General features: G+C 36.6%; 1 protein-coding gene across 1 annotated transcript in view; it reads right to left on the bottom strand.

Moving 5' to 3' along the window:
- LOC150096378 (glutamyl aminopeptidase-like) overlaps positions 1-12,314 on the bottom strand; it is a 365,847-nt gene extending 353,533 nt beyond the window's left edge. The window contains exons 1-2 of the mRNA XM_090409047.1: positions 12,219-12,314; positions 5,825-6,408 (exon numbers count right to left, since the gene is read on the bottom strand). Of these exons, the coding sequence (XP_090265173.1) occupies positions 5,825-6,408; positions 12,219-12,314 (680 nt within the window). The remainder of the gene's footprint in view (positions 1-5,824; positions 6,409-12,218) is intronic.
- Positions 12,315-23,099: the final 10,785 nt, after the last annotated feature.

The raw sequence follows: 23,099 nt of genomic DNA, 5'->3' as shown, positions 1-23,099 counted from the left end.
GCTTGTAATCTGTCATTATCTTGTTTAGTGGACGATGTAAAAAGTTTTGATATAGTTAGATGTTTAAAATATTTTTCTTCTAGTACTTGAAAATAGGACAAATCTTTATCCTTTTTGTCAGCATGCATTTTAGTCAAATGCTCCTGAAGCCTAGAAGACTTCATTGCTTCATTTGAAAACACTTTTTGGTGTTTACCCAAATCAAGCACATGGGTAATAATTGGTTCATAGGAGACTGAATAAAACTATATTTCAAATACTCAATACTGTACTGTCGACATTTCTTCTTATATTCAGACATAATGAAGTAGTAAAATTTGTAAAAATATTCACAAAATAAAAGATTTAATTTACACTTTGTATGACTCCGCTTATCTATCACACTTTTGACTGATGATTGTTGGCAAAGCACACAAAAAATAATGAAACTTATTCCTAAACCACTGGTATTTATAGATTTGAAATCTAGCCCAAATCGACTTACATGCATTGACTTGTTTGCGATACCATCGTACTCGTGCTTTGAACAAGTCACTGCAAGCACCCATATTCCTATCAAAACATGCTGAATTGAGTGAATTACCTACGTAATAGTTGACCAACATACTACTAGTTAAGACTTGTCTGCTGCATGGATAGACTAAAGCCTGTATGGCATGATCAATTTTTACAATAGCAAAAAATGAATAAATTTTTTAAGTATATAAAAAATAGAAGTTAAAATATCCTGTATGACACGTTCAATTTTTTATTTTGCACGAAAGCGCATTTTGTTCGTCCGACCACGACATTGTCCGAATAATTATAAATAATAATTAATAAATAAAATAATTACACAAGATATAAACTACAAACCTACAAAACATAACCACAGAAAACAGTATAATAAGTTTCAAATAATATTTGCTTTCTTTTCTCCCTCTAGTTAGCAATATAAGTTAGTGCTAACTAAAATTTATGATTTTATTTCTTTCTTACCATTATTATTTTTACTCGTAATATTAAATTATATAAAATTGGGTTTATTTTTGTACAAATCAATTAGAAAAGTGGTTTTATATATTTTATATATATTTTGAAATGAAATATAACGAATATATTTGCTACTGTAAACATAACCTATTATACATACATACATATATACATGCTCTATTTTCTCATTGACATAGAAAATTGACATCTATTTCTATCTGACATGGTAAATTTTCAAATGATTAAATAATTGAAATAGAAAATTGATAAAAAATTGATCGTGTAAGATGGCATAAGATGAATTAAAGTGCAATATTTAAATTTTAATGATTATCTAATCGCAAAATCATGAAAATAATTAATTTTTAAATATATATTATTCATTTCTTCTATAAAGAGCCACCGATCCCTAGACCGCCTGAATGCCCCCAAATGCTTCTGATCCCACTATAGGTCCCCCTAAGAAGGCTTCAGCGATCACTGGGGAGCAGTACCGCCCACTTTGGGAACCTATGCTCTATATGGTCTCTCCCTAATTTCTCCAAGACCTTAACAACTACTGATGACACACAAACTAGCCTATAATTAAACACTTCCAGTCTGCTGCCCTTATGCAATAGCACTATCTTACCTTCCTTCCAAATCCCTGGGCACCTTACCCTGAGCCAGACTTTCACTGAAAATCCAGGTCAAAGGATCTGCCAGTTCTTTAGCACATTCTCTCAAAATTCATGGTGAAATACCATCCAGTCCCACAACTTTACTGACATCCAGAGTACTCAGTATTTAGAACACACTCTCCTCCTGCACCTCTAAACCTCAAACCTGCCCTATCCCTCTAGTATTAAAACTTACTCCTCCAGGATGAAATACTCCAATAAAGTGTTCATTGAACAATTCCTCTATGTTCTCTGGATCAGTCATGCTATTCTCATTTTTATCCCACTATGTCATTCTTCCACAATCATTTCTTCTCCTACTGGCCACATAGCTAAAAAATTCCTTAGTGTTTTCTTTGGATCTTAGGGCCAATCTCTGCTCATATTCCTGTTTCGCCTTCCTTACCATACTAGTCACTCTCCTGGCCTGAGTCTTATATTTCTTCATGCATCTGCTCTTCACCTGTCTGCTTATATCACTTCCGTAGCCTCATTTTAACATGTAGTTCCTGTTTAATATTGTTTGTCATCCACTTTACACCAAATTGTGTCCTCTTCTTTGCTTGTGGAATACAGCTTACTATTGCTGCTAACAAATATTCCTTCACAATTTCAGAAGCACTAATGATACCCTGGCCTTCCAATTCTGCCCTCCATGGAACTGCCCTAAGTTCATATATCTAAGACTATTGTAATCACCCACCTTATAATTCCACATATGTTTCTTTTTCTTTGATACTCCTGCATATCTATTCATATTCCATGTCAAAACCACATGGTGATTCTCTCCAACTGGGCGAAGAGATGTCATCTTAGTTATTATCAGCTCTTCTGATGCAATGACCAAATCCAAAATTCTTGAACCTCTTGTTCCCTCTATTACATGTTGCCTAAGATATCTGTCCCTCAAGAATTCTAGAAATTTCATTCCCTTATTACTACATGCATTTTCCTCTCCCAATTTATACTGCTGTAGTTAAAATCTCCCATAACAATCATTCTTCTCACACTTGCCAAGCACTGTCTAAACATCTCCTGGTCCCCACCCTCTGTGCTCCTAGGTTTGTAGCAACACACCACTAAATATCCTGTCTTGCCCACCTCTTCCTCACATCATATGCTTTCAAAATCATCGGTGGGACGGAGGGGGCGGTCTGCCCCGGGCAGCACTTTGAAACTTTTTGAACTTTTGCAGTTATTTCTAAAATAAGGTCTCTAGAACTCATTTCAAAATATTGTAATACTACTGTGAATTTTCCTCGCAATTGCTGTAAGTGTTGCTAATTGTGAGAGGAGTTTTTCTAAATAAAATTTAGAAAAAATTTTATTTAGTATTACCTACATTACTATGAAATAGACTTTGCCAATGTCATCGACAATTTTGCTAACAGAAAAGCAAGAAAAATAACATTTTAGAATGTCGAAATTAAAGTTTTACTTTAAAAATAAACATAGTGCTTTAATTTATTTCCCAACATGTCGTTTTGACTTTTTGTAGTATATTTGGTGTATATTGAGAGGGGTGGCAAAAGCTCTAGCTTTTGCCTTCCAAAGCCTCCACTCTTAGAGGACATAAGTTGTCACTTATCACAAGCAGTACTTCACGCTTTCCCTTCCTATCCTGCTGAAAAATGCTGTACTTTGCTACTTCTATTCATGTTATTATATCCTCTTCTGTCAACCACGTCTCAGTGATCCCAAAAATCTTTGGCCAGGCTGATGCTATCAGCACCACCAATTCCTCTCCTTTATTCGGGATACTACTGGCATTAGTATAAAGTATAAAAATGCCACTGTTTATACACCTAGCATTATCCCCTCTAGACTCCACTGGGCTCAGCATTACTTGATGTCGTCCCCCTTCTCCCAAGCACCCATTCCTACAAGAGTCCATCCCTGCTACCATCCACCCTGGGTATTCTAGTTTCCCTGCAATGATATACCGAGTTGTTCAGAAAACAGCAATTTCTACAGATGCCTATGTCCTTCCTCATTCAAATGCAAGTGGTCTCTAGCATACAATTCCTTTCTGTCCTCAAACGCCCTTCAAGCATCCACATATTCCAATCTGCTCTTCTGACACATTCTAGTTATTATGCTATTCAATATTACTGCTCTTCTGCTCAGCTTGTCACTATCATAACCTATGCAACTCGCACACTACCTGCTCTGCGTTTTCTTTTGTACAACCTCAAGCAAGAACCTCATATATCTTGCCACCCAATTTACATTGCCTCCCAAGTAATTTGTTCCTACCATCACAATCATCTCATCCACCCTTTCACCCCTCTTAATTGCCATAGCCACTCTTTCTATCGTTCCTCCAGGTAAATATGCATCCTATCTTGCACACCACAGATAATTAAGTACCTACACATCACCCCTCTTACCACCCTGTTCCTCGATTGCTCACCTGCATCCCTCACTCTCTCCTCTAACACTTTCTCTCTGTTTTCCCCTACTTACCTGCCTTCCTGACATCACTCTATCCCTGGTTCCATTTCTCTATCCCTCGTTCACATTCTTCTCATTCCCTCTCTCCTACTGTTTCCATTCTCTCCTCTTCTATCATTCGCATAACTCTCTCATTCCCCCTCTTCGTACTGTTCCTATTCTCTCCTCTTCTATCATTCCCATAACTCTCTCATTCCATCTCTTCTACTGTTTCTATTCTTTCCTCTTCTATCATTCCCATAACTCTCTCTCACTCCTACTCTGATTCTCTTTGCAGTCATCTCTTCCATTCGCCTAATCTCACATTCCACCCTGCTCTTTCAGCTCATCTCTCTCTCTCTCTCTCCAAGTCAGCCACTCTTGTTTGCCATTCATCCTCCGAATTGAGACCATCTCCAATAACCTCACTATCATTCAACCTATTCACACTCCTCACTCATTTTTTCATTCATATTTCTCTCGCTATTCTTGCCCTCTATCATACCACTCATCTCTCTATATGTAGAATCTCCCACCTCTGACTCAACGAGGTCAGTTATAGTCATCTCTAACTAAGTTCCTCCCATTGCCTGCGTTTTGCGCATATACGTATTTCCCCTTCTCTCACCTGCCACATATACAACCACTGGGACGCATACATTCCACAAGTCTCGCATGCCACAAAATCCCTTATTATGTGGAAGGACTTGGTGATACGCCATTTGCAACTGGAGCTGACGCTGCCACCATTATTCAAAATAATGTTGAGGAACTACCACAAATAAAGTAAGTATAACTATAGTTATAACTATAACTATATAAGTTAACTATAAGTATAAAACATTTAAGTATACTAAATATCTAAATAATGAAAACTTATGTTATCTTCTTCTTCTCTTCCACCGCTATGCATCTGATCCTGATCCCGCCTTTTCGGTAACCAAAAATACACAATATAGAGACAACAACTATCTCCAAAAACAACCACTGAAGGACACTTGTATTACAGAAAAACAACATAGCACAAATCTCGACAGAAGTTATATTAATCACCATTAAAAAAGCATTTTTTTCAGCGCAGCTCAAATCCGCCACTACGCTCTTCGGCGACCAAAAAAAAATTCACATTCCAATCTTCTTGGCAAATCTATTACTAATAGCACTATCTAATAGTACCTAATATCAATATTCAAAAAACACTTAACTGATTTAGCAAGACACAAATACTCTTTCAGTTTTGCAGTGAATGGGTTCACGTTTTCTCTTTGTGTTATTTTTTTTTCTTCCTAACCCAGAAGAAACTACTAGAATATATGGAGAAAATAGTCAATATGGCCTAATAAAACCCAGTGTTGATCATTTAAAGCCTATTAGAAGTCTGATATAGTCCAGTTGATACTAGGGAAAAAAAAAAACTCAGATGACATGTGATAAATGAATGACAGGAACTTTTATGTTCCAAGAATCTGTGAACCTCCTGGTTACAATCTCCTGTATCTGAACTGTGCATCAAAAAGATACTAAACATCAATGACAATTGCTCTACATTATACACTTTCATAGGTTTTAAAACTGCAGATATTATTAACAGAATATTTTCCATTTCTGCACTGTTTATTCTTCTTGAAATATTAAATTATGGTCCTCATTTATGACTACAATTTCTGGTTTCACACAGTCTAAAATGGTTAAATAATTAAACTAAAAATAAAGATAAACTTTAAAATGCATATGCATAATATACTGGAATGATATTTTACCTCTGTTTTCCACTACTATCTTTATATGAACTAATATAGAATCCATCCAGTCTTTCTTCTAGCAGAGCAGAAAATTGAATAAATAAAGTATAATTGCTTGCTGTTAAAGTTTGCTGGATTTCAATGTAAAACTGGTCATTCAAAGAATTTAACAAGGTTCTTTTCAAAGGAACATTCCTTAAATTACTTCTATAGATTTCTACCTTTTCTAAAGTAAGCGCTTTCACATGAAGAATGATGAACTCTGTTTCATTTATTACATAAAATGTAATGTTCACAGATCCATGATAGATAAAAGTAGTGAGATTGGGGTGCAAAAACAGAGAGTAATGCAGTGGAATAATGAATTTTGGTAATCGTATGTCATCCCAAGGACAAGGCTCATGGGTTTCAGGTAATTGTGGAACTGATAGAAGGAAACTACTTTCATATTTCTGAGTGATTTCTAAGCATTCTGCATCAAGATCTAAAGTCAGCAATATATATACACTAAACAGTAAGACAATCTTAGTAATGACAACAATAATACATTCTCGTCTGTTTTCAGATACAGCAAAAGACTTCATCATGAGAGATAACTTGCCCTGGAAAAATAAAGAACACTTTAAGAATTCATAGTATCCATTAATAATTATGATCTTATTTTACTCAAATAAAATAGGAAATTCTCATATAACAATATAAAGATCAATTTGTTTTGTGGATCATTCTGCATATTATAACTAAGAATAGTGACCACATTGGCCCGGTCAGTACTTGGGTGGGTGACCACCGGGTGCAGTTGGCTTAATTTTTGTTAAGAGGTGGTTACACGGTTGACACTGGGGAGTTCTTTTGCTTGGTTGAACAGCAAGAAGGAGTGATGACAAGAGGCCATCCCTGGAAGTTAAGAAAGGAAACTGTGTACAAGAGGGTGAGGAGTGGTTTCTTTGCATGGAGGGTGGTTGAACCATGGAATGCATTGCCTGATGGAGTGGTGAGAGCGAGAATGGTCAATGAGTTTAAGGAGTAGTATGATAGACTTTGTGTTTCTTAGGAGGGACCTTCCCTCATTAAGTCTTGATAGACTTTGTGTTTCTTAGGAAGGACCTCCCACGATGAGTCTTTTGACTCCATGGAGGCCTGAATAATAATAATAATTATATGTGAAGCTGTCATCATCAAAATGAAACTTAGAAAGTAAAATGGATATTATACTGACCATTGTTATTCTATTGTACTAATCTTATCCTAACTGTAGTTGATTTTTTAGAGATACTTGCAAGTAGAGAGGAATAAACTATTAACTTAATCATCAAATGTTGGAGGAAATGGTAGGAACACATGGCCTGAGAGGGAGTGTGAATCGTGTAGCGTGAGATTTGAGGTTGATGTTAGACATAGTGCAGCAGAAACGTGTCTGAAGAAAGATAGTAAACATGCCGTGGTATGATAATGCAGAGGGAAGGAGAAGTGCAATGATGATGAATCAGATGATAGCAAAAATGTTCAGGAAAAGAGGTCTGGAATATGTGAATGTGTGGAGTATGTTTGAGGACACAAGAAAGCTGTATGCAAGAGAGATGGATTGCATACAGCTTTCTTGTTTTATAAACATCTATCTCACACCATGTACTCTCAAAGCCATTAGCATTATTTCCACTGAGAATCTCCACCCTGAGATTCTCAGTGGAAATAATGAGATTCTCAGTGGAAATCCATCCAATCAAATGCCTGCACCATTATGAATGCATAATGGTGCAGGCATTTGGAGAGGCTGTTGTTTTCTGAGCAAGTGAGAGTCTCGGGACAGAAAAACTAGAATTGCACAGGCAGAATGTTGCAGGGATGCATCATGTGAAGCTAGTAACTTGACAAATAAGGGGATGTACACTATATTAAAGAGCCAGGTAGAGCATAAGGGGGGGGGGGTAATAATTGCTGTTATTGTATTGTATTGTATTGCCAATATTCTTATTGGCAATACACTGGTTTTTCTGTAAACAAATGGTAGGAACATTTGTTTACAGGGAATGAGAAATAAAGGGAATGAGTTTAAATTTGTGGCACTGATTGACTCAGTCTCTCCAACAGTTGTTGGTATCATCAACTGTTGATACAAGTCAAGGGTATAGCATATTTCAGCAAGATAGGGTAAACGTGGTGGTGGAGTTACTCATGATAAGAGATGAATTATGTGCTCTCAGGGTGGAGATTCTCAGTGGAAATAATGCTAATGGCTTTGAGAGTACATGGTGTGAGATAGATGTTTATAAAACAAGATATTTAGTAAAATGTTGCTACAGACTAGGAATATAGATGGGGATGAGCAGGAAATGTTTAGGCAAATTTGTTTGGCAGGTGCAAAGCGAGTGATCATTATATGGAACTTCAACTAGAGTGATATAAACTGGGCAGAGAAGACAGCATGCAGTAATAATGGAACTGACATTTTGAATTTCTTGACAAGACAACTGTCTTAGGCAGCATATGGTGAAAGGAATACATGAATCAAGAGTTTTGGATTTGGTCATGGCATCAGAGGATCTGATTGTGACTGGAATTTAGTTGGAACAGGAAGTTAGTTGGAATTATAATGCTGGCGACTATCATAGACTTCGAAACCAGCTCATGTGAAGAAGATAAAGCAATTTAGAGTCAAATGGATGACAAAAGGAATAAAAGGGGAATGGCACAAGAAAAAGAGATTATGGAAGGCACATAAAGAGAGACGTGAAGAGCAGTTACATGAAGAACATAACGCTCAGGCTAGGAAAGTGACTGGTATTATAAGTAAAGAAAAATGAGAATATGAGAGGAGACTGGAAATGTAATCCAAGGAGCTTTTTCGCTATGTGGCAAATAGGAGGAAAAATGATAGTAATGGATTATCTTGCTGAGTAGAGATGGGAATCAGGTGACTAGAGCAGATGACATAATTGAGCTATTTAATTATCACTTTATTAGAGTGTTCCATTCTGGTACTACAGGCTTTATTCCTAGAAGGATAATAATGAGTGGTGGTGAATAAAGAGGATGTATACCAAATATTGAGTATGATAAATATCAATCAGACAGGAGGATTAGATGGAATTTCACCATGTGTTTTAAGGGAATGTACGATGGAACTGACTGTGCCGTTAACTTGACTGTTTAATGAAAGTCCTGCAATAAGGCAGGTTCATGGACAGTGAAGGAAGGTAAAAAAAGTGAGTGCCATGTATAAGAATGGTGGTGGAATGAAGGTATCAAACTATAGGCTTGTTTGTATTTCTTTTGTATTTGTTAAGATTTTGGAGAAATTGGTGAGAATGAGGGTAATGTTATATATGCAGGCCAGCATGGATTTGTTAAAGAGTGCTCTTGTTTTAGTCATCTGGTTACCTTTTACAATAGAGTAACAAGAGTAGTAGATGAGGTTAAGGCATGCACTGTCATATTTTTGGATTTTTCCAAGGCATTTGACAGGGTGCCACATGACAAGATGATAAGTTGCATCAGATGGGTTTGGATTGGATTGGTGATTGGCTCTCTGATAGATAGTAGAGAGTTGTATATGAGGGAGCAGTATCAGGGTATAAGAAGGTTACAAGTCGAGTTCCACAGGGCTCAGTATTGGGACCATTGTTGTTCAATGGTATAGAGGGTACAGAAAGCAAAGAAATTTTTGAATGATTGCAATACAGATTTTAAGTTCCAAGGACTTATATGGGCTTTTTCAGTTGAAGGTGAGTTAGCCAATCTCATACATTGGTAGCAGGATTTTTTCTCCTGATAACTCAGGTTTTTCATCCCGCATACAGACAAATCGTTCTTCAGAAACACAATTTACATTGTTGTTGGTGATGATGGGCGATAGATGCCATTGATGGTAGTGGTGTCGTAGTGGAGAATTCAGTAGTAGTGGAGAGGATGAGATGTGTTTAGCGAAGTAGAGTAGTGTGCCCTCCCATGATGAGTCCTTGGACTCCCTGAAGGTGTCACATAATAAGAATAATATTGCAAAGGTTGTGAAGACATCTCAGAGAATTGTGGCAATGCTGAGGAAATCAATGACCACGAGAGATAAAAGCGTACTGGTACCATTGTATAAAGCTTTGATCCGACGACATCTGGATTTCGCTTGGATCTGGTGACCAGGATTTGAAGGGGATGAAGTAACCTTGGAGAGGGTGCACAGATAGATAACAAAGATGATATCAGGACTGTACAACACTGATTATGAGGACATACTGAGAGCATGCAGAATGCATAGTTTGATGAATAGAAAGACAATATTGTAGTCTGTATCAATTATGTTGTGTTGTGCTAAGCCAGATTTCTTATTAATGATGCAAGACTTGTGTTCTTGTAATCTTTTCTCCACAGAATTCCAGTTTGTCTAAAACAGGAAAGGTGAAAATCATAAGGAACTTGATAAATACCAGGAAAAGAAAGAGGAGCCCATTTATCTTTAGAAGATGGTAACCAAGAGAAGAGTTTCTAAAAAGAATGAATGTAGCCATCAGACTGTATTTTTTAAGGATTCTTGAGATGATTCCTGGTCTATAGTTCCCAATCCCATTGCTTTATTGGCATCCATAATACTCAATATTTGAAACACACTAGTTTTTTGCATTTCTAAACCCCAAATTTGCCACACCCTTGGAGTATTAAAACCCACATCCCCGGGATGAAATATCCTAATAAAGTGTTCATTAAACAACTCTATAACAACCTCTGCATTAGTTAATCTACTCCAATCTCTGTCTAACATTGTCATTCTTCCACAATCATTACTCCTTCTACTAGCCACATAGTGAAAGAATTCCATAGGATTTTCTTTGTATCTCAGGGCCTATCTCTTCTTATATTTCAGTTTTGTCTTCCTCATGGTAATAGTCACTATCCTGGCCTGAGTCTTATATTCTACATCTGCTTTCCACCCCTCTCCTTATACTTTTTCCATAAGTTTTTTTTCACCTCCAGTTCCTGTTTTGATATTGTTTGTCATCCACTTGACACCAAAATTGTGTGTTCCTCCAGTTCCTGTTTTGATATTGTTTGTCATCCACTTGACACAAAAATTGTTTGCTCTTTTTTACTCGAGGTATAAAACTTGCCATTGCTGCTAATAAACATTCCTTCAAGTTCCCAAGCACTGATGATATCTCATCCTTCCAATTCCTTCATGTATGGAACTGTCCCAAGCTGATTTCTAAGATTATATGAAAAGTTACACCATTACTAACTTCCTATCAACGATTTTTCTTCAGATTAGTCTGTTATCTGTCAATATTCTAATATTATGAGATCTATTTCTGTCTTCTAAGGCAGAAATACTGTATCATCTTGGTCTTCCTCTGGATCTTTTTCCTGCCATCCTGGCAAAGAACACTTGTTTAGCTAATCTTTCCTCTCTCTCATTCTGTTTAAGTGGCTGTACCACCTGGGATTAGCTCTGTTAATATATTCCTGAATGCTAAAAATATCAAGTTCTTTCCTAATATTCTTGTTTTGAATATGATACTGCCATTGATGCCATTTGTTCAGTCCCCTAATCCTTCTCAGAACTCTCTTGATCAAAGACTGGTCTCTAGTCTTTGATCAAGAGTTTTATTTTTAATTCAGCTATCAGATTATAAATAATAAATAATTAATCATTCATATCCACCATCACAATCATCTCCACCACTCTTTCATCTCACTTAACTGTCATAGTCACACTATCTATAGTTCCTCCAGGCAGACACTCCTCTGGCATTCTATCATGCACACCACAGATCATCAAGTCACCATACATCACACTTCTTACCACTCTGTTTCATCCTTACTCACCTGCATTACTCACTCTCTCTTCTGACACTTTCTCTCCTTGTTCTCCCACTTACCTGCTGCCCTGTCATCTCTCCATCCATGCTTCCTGCACTGTCCACCTTTTTCTCATTTCCTCTCTTTCATTGGTTCTCCTGTTCTCTCCATTTCTATCATTCCCATAACTCTCTCTCTCACTCCTACTCTGATTCGCTTCATATTCATTGTTTCCAATTACGTAATCTCTTTATTCATGCTTCTCAACTCATTCCTAATACAGTCCACTTCTCTTTATCTCTCTCTCCAAGCAACCTACTCTTGCTCAACACATTCATCCTCCCAATCAACACTAATAACATCATATTTCAAAACTACTACACTCCATAATTTTATATTCATATTCACATGTAGTGTTTCTCATTTTCAATCATGCTACTCATCTCTCTCTCTCTCTTTCGGTAGGCATTCATTTGCTTCCGATGTAACACTGCTGAAGTCCATCATGCTAAGTTCTATATCACCAAGTTTTTCCCATTTTCTATATTTTAAGTAGACATGCACTCTCCGGTCTCTCACCAGCCACATACTGGTGGGACAGGAACCAGGCACAAGCTGTACATACCACAAAATCCCATAGCATGCTCTGTAATATGTAGTCCTTAAACCGCAGAGGACTTGGCAATACTGTATCAGCAGACTGAATTGTGGCTGCCGCCATTATTCAAACAGTGCACGAAGAACAACAACAAACTATACTAAAAGATTATGTTAAGGTTATGTTATTCAACAAGCATAAACTATCCTCCACAGACTATATATTTTATGTAGATTAGACTACTCATAGAGCCTCTGTAGCTCAGTCAGTATAGACAAAGCCCTATTAGTCAGAAAGACCTTTTCAATTCCCATCAGTTGAGGAACCTTCATCTGGTTTCTTTCGACTAAAGGTGAGTTAGCCAGTCTCATACAGAGGTAGGGGTTTTTTTCACCCAGAAACTTGGGTTTTTCGTCCCACAGAACAGGCAAACTGGCCCCGTGAATGCACATGGATTACAGTCATGAATACATAACAGCCATATGCTGGTCCTGAGCCTGGATAAAATTGGGGGGTTGGAAAAAGCAATGGTGAACTACCCTGTAGAAATCTCACCAGGAATACTTTGTGGGCAATGCCTATAAAGTCACCTATGGTCAGAAATGACTGAAAGGGAATACCAGGGACTAGGACCTCTCATAAACTTAAAGCAAAAACTCGAAAAGATTATGACAAAAACTTGTCTTTTTTTTCGCTACCACCACATACCATGTCTGACTATATTTTTAGGTTGACATATAATGAAACTAATGTTTAATACCTTATTCATTCTTATTCTTGTTTATTTTATTAATTAACGTTAATTCTCCTGGAGTCAAAGATTCATTAAGGGAAACAGATTTATATCATTAACAACTACATACATTATACAAGAAAGTATACATTTTGTCCTACCTATTAAACTCATTTATAACTCAACTTTACCATATCTGGAAAGATAGTTTGTTTGCAGAAAAAAAAAAAAAAAAAGAACATAATTTAGGCCAAGTATAGATATATCCAGCTATATGTATGATATCTGCTGAAGATTGCTGACTATATATATATAATATCCACCTGTATAGCTCAGTGGAGATGACATGTGCCTTCCAAGGCTAAATCACCTGAAGATAGAGCCTTATAAGTTTGATTCTAGTAGCTGACTAGAGGAACTTTTACTAAGCTTTTTTCGACTGATTCCTGAGTTGGTCGATCTCTGGCATGGGCAAGTGGGTTTTTTCTCCCAGAAACTCAGGTTTTTCGTCCCATAAACTCAATCAAATTGACTGTAGAACACCCACTATTTTCAGACAGCAAACACAGTGTTAGGATTAGGGACTATGAGATGGTGGCACTTGATAATTGCCTCTCTTCACCAGATGCCATGATATTAGTGATTGGGCCAGCTATCTCTGATTGGCTATAAGTGGAGATTGAACTGTCCACCCCCCCCTCAGTTTCCAAAAGTTAGATAAGGCTAAAACAGCCTCACCTGCTCCCTATACAGAAATAAAAAGGGATTAGCTGATTTTTTTTATTATATACAATATATATATATGTATTCATGAGCATTGACTCGGTTACTTTGATACATGTAGAAAGATATTTAATGACTAAAAAACTGAGAATTAATTAAAAGCTTTAATGATAAAAAACACAAGTATTTTCGGCTTTTTACAGCCTTCATCAGGTATCTTTTTAGGAAGAGGAAACAATAATAAAAACTGAAGATTCTAAAAAACTGAGAAGCACAGATAAATTGCAGTATATAATTGAAATAAAAACATTGTATTAACATTCAAGTTGTTCTATTTTACGTGCCATTGTTTGTTGTATGTGTGGTAGCAGACTCTCGAGAACGCCAGTACTGAATAACAGCAGTATGGCTATCAGGGATGTTATAGCATAAATTGTTGTTTAAATGTTCAGGATTAAGGACGATCTCCCTGGATTCCACTATCTTTCTTTCAAATTCATCATGGCAGTGGAAAATGTTTTCAGATCTATCCCAGGAAATTGAGTGACCTTGAAAATCATCATGAGGATTGTTTAGAGAAGAGAATATGGCTGGATAAGGCACTGGCATGATCTTTTATAGGAGATGTCTCTTTTATGCTCCTCCATACGAAGTTCAATAGACTAATAGTCTGACCATAATAAGGAACATTATTACAGTCACACCATAGTTTATATTATTATTATTATTATCTGACACCTCCAAATATACACAGGGATATTTCAGATTGTGATGCTTAGGCTTATAAGCGATCGGATTTTTGGAAGTGTAGTGAATAACGTCCTGATGTTGTACTTCTTAAGGACCTTAGCCAATTTTTGAGAGACCGAACTGATGTATAGGATTGAGATGCTACCTTTAAAATTGGTAGTTTCTGTATTGCAGTGCCTAGGAGGATCTATAAGAACTTTCTTAATGATTTTTTTATAATATCCATTTTGTTCAAAGACATGTGAGAGGTGATTAATTTCTTTTTGAAGTTCATCTTGATCATCTAAAAGAGAGCGTGCTCTTTGTCTCAAGGTGGAAATAGTTCCGAGTTTTTGTGGTGGAAAATGATGAGAAAGATTGTGAAGATATCTATTAATATGCATTGGTTTTCTGTACATAGAGATTCTAAATTTTTCAGAGCAGCGTGAGTTTTCTATCCAGGAATAGGGAGTTTTTCATGTCCTAGTTCAGCTGTGAATTTTATATTTGGATGTTGGTTATTGAGATTGCCTATTCTCCTGAATATTTACCTTGAGAACTTCGAAACAAGAGTATATCATCCTTTTCGTTTAAACCTAAAGTTTGGAAGCGTTATGTAGATGATATTTTTATTATATGGAGTCACAGCAAAAACTCTTTCATGGATTTTCTTCATCTCAATAACCAACATCCAAATATAAAATTCACAGCTGAACTAGAACATGAAAACTCCCTACCATTCCTGGATATAAACTCTCATGCTGCTCTGAAAAATTTAGAATCTCTATGTACAGAAAACCATGTAATGACACGTAAAATAGAACAACTTGAATGTTAATACAATGTTTTTTATTTCAATTATGTACTGCAATTTATCTGTGCTTCTCAGTTTTTTTTCTTTTTAGGAAGAGGAAACAATAAAAAGATACCTGATGAAGGCTGTAAAAAGCCGAAACTAGTTGTGTTTTTTTATCATTAAAGTTTTTAATTAATTCTCAATTTTTTAGTCATTAAATATCTTTCTAAATATATATATATATATTATTACTATTACTATTATTATGACTTGACACCTCATCTCAGGAGGTCATGCTACTCCAGTATACGCACGCGCACGCACACACACACACACACACACACACACACACACATACACATATACACTTTTTTTTTTCTACTCTTTCTCACTCATTTCATTTGCCAAGAGAAAAATCTAGCTTACATACCTCTGCTAATGGCACTTCTACTCAACCTTCAGGAATGATCCTTTGTCTTTTCCCTTCTACCAGATGTGAAAGATCTCACACATCTCTCTCTCTCTTTCCTATAAAAACCTTTCACCAGATTATTTTCTGAATTATATCTCTTCTCCTGTGTCTGTTTACTAGAATCTGTAAACTATATAATTTCCTTAATCTGCTATTTTCAAATAGTCCGAATATCACTCAGTTATCCGTCCATGTCTCCTCCACTGTTATTATTATTATTATTATTCGTGACACCTCCAAGGAGTCCGAAGACTCATCATGGGAGGACACCTCTTGTACAACTCTCCGTCTCCACCACTACACCGAACCTCTACCACCAATCATCAACATCAGCGCCATCTACTGGCCACTACCACCACCACAGCTAGTAGTTTTTTGTCTGTACATTGCATGTGTTCTGAAGGGCCGATTTGTCTGTATGCGGGATGAAAAACCCGAGTTTCTCAGAGAAAAAATCCTGCTACCTTCGTATGAGATCGGCTAACTCACCTTCGATTGAAAACATCCATATAAAGATTCCTCTGATCATGATGAAAATCAAACTTAGGCCTTTTCAAATCGAAGGGCGCAACGTACCGTCATTTTTCCAATTGCACTACTGAGGCACTTTTTTTTTTAGAAATAAGTATTATTATTATTATTATTATTATTATTATTATTATTATTATTATTATTGTATAAATAATAGTATTAATAGTATAGGATTAATAGTATAATAGTATTATACTATTAATATTAACAATAATATTATAGTATTATTGTTTCTTCAGAGAAACCTTAGAAACCAGATCTGAACAGAGTAGTCCAGATGCAATCATATCAAGGATGTGCAACTAATCACAAGATTTTTTTTATCTTTTTGTTTTTATTTTTGTCATTATCTTTACTACTACTTTTATACTTTATGTCATCTTTGTGATGTGATTTCTGAACTCTATACACCATCACTTTAAGATACCCAGTCATTAGTTCCTTGGAGAAAAATTTTCCCATCAATATAATGCACTCTGCAATGAGTCATGACCTCAAGCAGACATAGGATAATACTAAATAAATAAATAAACAATGACTAAGTATGAATTTATTACTTATTTGTTTATTACTTTATTTAACATAGAATTTTAATTTTCACTGTAGTGTCTCAAGTATCTTCAGTATGACTTTCAAATTAAACAGACAGAAGAGAAAATCAGAAAATCCAATAGCAGAAACACATGTGCTATTCATACATGATACAGAGTAGTGTGGTGTGGTCTAAAATACATTAAGGTCCTAACTGAACTAATTCATGTCTAACTAATTAAAAGATAAAGTATTGACTATGGAATGTGTGGAGAATAACTGTTTCCTATAATAGGGATAATTTTAGACCGTTATTTCTGTTGAAATTCAGATGGTTATGTGACACAAGGTTTTATAAGTCTCTTTGTATAACATTCCATAAAATAACTACTTTTGTGCAAGGATCTTGAGATACATGATGGCACGTTTCTCTAGTCTCCATTGTTCTGGCTCATAGGGTATAATGTAATTAAAATGTTCATCACAACTTCCATTCTATCAGTGATCAAAATATGATGATTCACACTGGCATGATATACTCCAGGGTAGGCTAAAGGCAGAAATTCATTCTTTGCAGAGCCTAAAAAAGCAGAAATATTGTTAATAGGATGAAAGGACACCTATAAGTCACCTGATATAAGCAACTTGCTATTCTTTCAGAGGATACCTTTAAAGGAATGAATGGTAACAAGATGGACAACTTCTTGGGAGGAAGGCGACAAGGAAACCCTACATCTATTAATGACTTTGTTGATATTATATGACTCCTCATATATCAACAATATATGATGAGTCATCAGCCATCATTTGTCAGATCAAGCCATGAATATGGACTTCATATAATTTATTTCTTGAGAGAGTGGTGCTTCACTGAAGCACAAAGAGGGGGCCCTCAATATAAATCACTTCATGAGTAGTTAGTAAGTGTCCGAAAAAAGAGGACCATCCATTGATGTGCCTTCAATATGCCAGTAAAGTTTATCTTGACAATAGATGTTAAAGTAAATGAGATGAACAACATCCACAATAAAGTCTTGCTGGAGGACGTCCATTACTACACCTAGGGGAATATTAGAGAATAAAGACACAACATAATAAGAGATCACTGGGACATAGACAAAGCTCCTATATCTTTTCTCTGAAATAAAAACTATTTGTTTTTTTCTAAGTAATCAATTAATACTTTGTCTCTTGTTTAAATTTGTTCAGTTAGGACATATGTATTTCAGACTGGGCAACACTGTATCAAGTATGAGTAGCTCATGCATTTTATTGTTGAATCTTCTGGGTTTCACTTCTACTTGTAAAGATTTGAAAGTCATAATAAGGAGTCATAATCAATAGTAAAAAAATCAGTAGTCATAATCACTTTGTCAGAATCAGGATCCAGAAGTGAGTTAACAACAATGGTATTATCTTTGACTGACAGCATAGATCTGCTAAAGGGGGGTTATATTTTAGTAATCTACTTATTTATTACAATAAGGTGACAGCAGCATTGAATTTGGTAGATGGATGCATAGTAGTATACTTGGACTTTGCAAAGGCTTTTGAATGACAAGTTGATAACCAGAGGCATTGGATATTAGCTAGTGCAGTGGACTGGAGATTGACTGTCTAATAGATATCAAAAAGTTGTGTATGAGGGAGCAATATCTCAGAAGAAGAAGAAAGTTATTAGCGGTGTGGCTCAGGGGTCTGTTTTAGGGCTGTTGCTGTTTAAACTGTATGCTAATGATATTGAGAAAGATTTGAATAGGGTATACGGCTGTTTGCAGATGATACAAAGTTGGGACAAACTATGAAGAGTAGAGCAAATGTTGTTGACTTACAAGACAACTTGAATAGACTGAATGAACGGGCACGATAGTAGGAATACTAGTTCGATTTTGCAAAATGTAAGGTTTTAAATTTGAAAAACAGAGATGGGATGTAGAACTTACACTTGATGGGGAAATTCTCCTCCAACAACTTACTATTGTTGGAGGAAATGAGATCTTGGGGTGATGGTAGATAAGCATCTGAAATTTAGAGGACATATTGCCAAAATAGTGAGGACAACACAACAAATTCTGGAAATAATGCAGAGGACACTGATTTGTAGAAGCAAAGAGGTTCTAGTTATATCGTATAAGGCTCTTATTGGGCCACATATGAACTACTGTGCACAGATTTGGTCTGGTTTTCAAAAGGATTAAGAGATGTTGGAGAGGGTCCAGAGGCAATTGAACAAAATAGTTTCTGATCTCTGGAATGTTGAATATGAAGAATAAGGTTGAGATGATGCAATTTGCAGAGTATAGTGGATAGAAGGAAGAGGGATGATATGATAGAGACATACAAGTTAATACAGGGTTGTTATAGGATTAATGTAGAATAGATTTTTCATAAAATGGTAGGAGGTTTGGGGAGAACAAGAGGATATCCCTGGAAGTTATATAAGGAAGGTGTGAGCAGGGCAGTGAGAAGCATGTTTTTACATGGAGAGCTGTGAATTATTACAATGCACTGCCTGAGAGTGTGATGTCTGCAGAGAATTTAAATGTGTTTAAGGCAGAGCATGATTATTATTATTATTATTATTTGACAGGGAATCCAATGACATATCGAGGGAGGGCACCTACTCTACAACTCTGTCTCCACCAACCACAACAAACTGCAACTACACCAATGCCATCTACCACCCACCACCACAACTACTAGTCTTTTCACAGACAATCACAAACATCCATGCCCATGGTGGGATTCGAACCAGCAGCTATTTGGCTGGAGAGTGGATACGCTAACTACTCGGCCAACCAGGTCGGCTGTATGTATGACAAAAGGAACCTCCTAGATGAGTCTGTGACTCAATGGGGTCTTTGGATGATGATGATGATAATAATAATAATAATAATAATAATAATAATAATAATAATAAAGTCATACTGAAGATGCTCTAAATACTAGGAGGAAAATATAATGTTAAATAAAGCCTTATATAAGTAATAAATCCATAGCGTGGCAAGTGCAAGAAGAACGATTGTTATGGGAGATTTTAACAACAGCAGTATAGACTGGGGAAAGGAAGATACATGTAGTAATAAGGAATGGAATTTCTAGAATTCTTGAGGGACAAATGTCTTATGCAACATGTAACTGAGGGAACAAGAGGTTCAAGAGTTTTGGATTTGGTAATAGCATCAGAAGAGCTGCTAATAACTGAGATGACATCTCGCCACCAGTTGGAGAGAGTGACCATATGGTTTTGACTTGGAAAATGAATAGACATGCAGAAATATCAAAGAGACAGGAATGTATGTGGTATTATAAAGCAGGTGATTATAATAGTCTTAGACGTCAACTTGGGGAAGTTTCGTGGAGGGAGGAATTGGAAGGCCAGGATATCATTAGTGCTTGGGAAATTGTGAAGGAATATTTGTTAGCAGCAATGGTGAGCATTCCACGAGTGAAGAATAGGATACAATTTGGAGGAAAGTGGATGACAAACAATATTAAACAGGAGCTACATGCGAAAAAGAAGCTATGGAAGAGATATAAGGAGACAGGTTGAAGAGAATATGCATGAAGAATATAACGCACAGGCCAGAAGAGTGACTAGTATGGTAAGGAAGGCGAAAAACTGGAATATGAGAAAAGATCAGCCCTTAGATCCAAGGAAAATCCTAGGGAATTTTTTAGCTATGTGGCCAGTAGGAGGAGAAATGACTGTGGAAGAATGATATTATGGGATAAAAATGGGAATAGAGTGACTGATGCAGTATATTGTGGAATTGTTCAATGAACACTTTATTGGAGTATTTCATCCTGGAGGAGCCAATTTGAACACTAGAGGGATAGAGCAGGTTCGAGGTTTAGAGGAGCAGAGGAGAGTGTGTTCCACATACTGAGTACTCTGGATATTAGTAAAGCTGTGGGACTGGATGGTATTTCACCACGAGTTTTGAGAGAATGTGCTAAGGAACTGACAGTGCCCTTGACCTGGCTTTTCAGTGAAAGTCTGGCTGCAGAGAAGGTGGAATGGAAGGAAGGTAAGATAGTGCCATTGCATAACGGCGGTAGCAGACTGGAAGTGTCTAATCATAGGCCAGTTTGCGTGTCATTAGTAGCTGTTAAGGTCTTGGAGAAAGTAGTGTGGGACCATATACAGCATTGGGCAGATGAGGATAATGTTATCAGTTGGAGTCAACATGGATTTGTGAAGGGGGGGGGGGGCTCTTGTATTAGCAATATGCTAGCCTTTTATGATAAAGTTACAAGAGCATTAGATGAGAGAAAGGCATATACTGTCATTTTCCTAGACTTATCAAACGCATTTGACAGGGTGCCACATGATAAGCTGATATTCAAGTCACAGCACATGGGTCTGGATGTCAGATTGGTCAACTGGATTCAGGATTGGCTGTCTGATAGGTATCAGAGAGTTGTGTATGGTGGAGCAATATCAAAGAGGCAGAAGGTTACAAGTAGGGTTCCACAGGGCTCAGTACTGAGACCCATATTCTTTAACCTTTATATCAATGACATTGTCCGTGGAATGCAAGGGGATATTCAGTTGTTTGCAGATGATGTGAAGCTGGGAAAGGTTATTAGTAATAGTGCAGATGTGGTAGCCCTGCAAGAGAATTTGAATAAGCTAGATGGATGGGCAAATGAATGCGGGATGTCAGTTTAATGCAGCAATATGTACGGTCTTGAGGTTTGGGAAACATCGGTGGGACACTGCATACTCTATGGGAGGTGTTATACTGGAGGAAGTAGGTGAGACAAGAGATCTGGGATTGATGATTGATAGAAACCTTAAATTTAGGGGACATATTGCAAAGGTGGTGAAGGTAACACAGAGGATTGCTGCAATAATGAGAAGGACGCTGACCTGCAGAGATAAAACAGTTATCATTCCATTGTATAACACCCTGATCAGACCACACTCAAACTATTGTTCTCAGATTTGGTCCCCATGATTTGAAAGTGATAAATTAACTGTGGAAAGGGTACAAAGGCGGATAACAAAGATGGTGTCGGGACTGTACAATGTTAGTTATGAGGATCGGCTGAGGGAGTGTGGACTACAGAGTTTGGTGGATAGAAGAAGGAAGGGTGATATGATGGAGACTTATAAACTGCTGAGAGGTGGTTACAGGGTTGACACTGGGGAGTTCTTTCGCTTGGTTGAACAGCAGGAAGGAGTCATGACAAGGGGCCAACCCTGGAAGTTACAAAAGGAAGCTGTGACAAAGTGGGTGAGGAATGGTTTCTTTGCATGGAGGGTGGTTGAACCATGGAATGCATTGCCTGATGGAGTGGTGAGAGCAAGAATGGTCAATGCATTTAATTAGTGGTATGATAGACTTTGTGTTTCCTAAGATCAATGAGTCTTGATAGATCTGTGTTTCTTAGAAAGGACCTCCCACGATGAGTCTTTTGACTCCATGGAGGCCTGAATAATAATAATAATAAATAATAACAATAATAATTATTCCATCTTTAATGACTTAAGTTATTAAGTTATCATTTTTGTTATTATGTTTCTTGTAGCAATCTGAAAAAGTACACAATAGTAATGTACAAAACTAGGCATTAATTATTAAATTGTTTTACTTTTTTTAGATGGTTTGTTGCCAATATTAGGACTCAGGTGGTGTGGTATGGTCACTTAAATAGGAAAGATTAGCAAAAGGAGTGTTCTTTGGCAGGTTGGCAGAAAAAATACCCAGAGGAAGACCAAGCTATAGGTGGATTGATACAGTAAAAATTGCCTTAGAAGACAGAAATATAAGACCTGATAATGTTGGAGTCCTGACAGGTAACAGATTGATTTGGAGGAAAATTTTTGATAGGAAGTTAGTAATGATGTAAGTTTTTCATGTAGTACTATCATATGCTGTACACCCTCTTGAGAGTATATGTCAGGAATTTGATGATGATGACTGATGATGATAATGTATAATATACATTGCAACCAAATGAGAAAACTTTTTGCAACTCATCCAGAGTGTTTAATAAAAAGAAGATGCACATTTGCACATTTTTTTTACTTGTATATGTAAAATATGTGGCATCTGCATTGATTTTCCATTGTTATCTTCCTGAATCGAGCTCTCGGTGATGACATGTTAATAATGTTAATTTTTCAGCTTGTTTTCTAGGCAAAGAGTGCTTCTTGGTGATAGCTTTCAGTGGGTAACAAAGTGAATCAGATAAGGAAAGTTAAAAGTTTGTTGAGTTTAGTAGTGATCCTTTCAGATCCCTTGGCAAGATTTAGAGTGAGCTTGTATCACTCAAAGTTTGTGGAGAGGACTCATGCACTTGTAAAAGCACAACAGTAGAAGTGTATATGAGTTGACTAGTTGTGATGTTACTTCTTGTTTTTTATTATTATTATTATTAATA

This window comes from Typopeltis vanoorti, chromosome 19 (genome assembly GCF_054136105.1).
Source record: "Typopeltis vanoorti isolate ZY-2024b chromosome 19, IOZ_Tvanoo_1.0, whole genome shotgun sequence".
Classification (NCBI taxonomy): Eukaryota; Metazoa; Arthropoda; class Arachnida; order Uropygi; family Thelyphonidae; genus Typopeltis; species Typopeltis vanoorti.
Note: the sequence above shows the minus strand (reverse complement) of the source record. Positions and strands in the feature narration are given on the sequence as shown.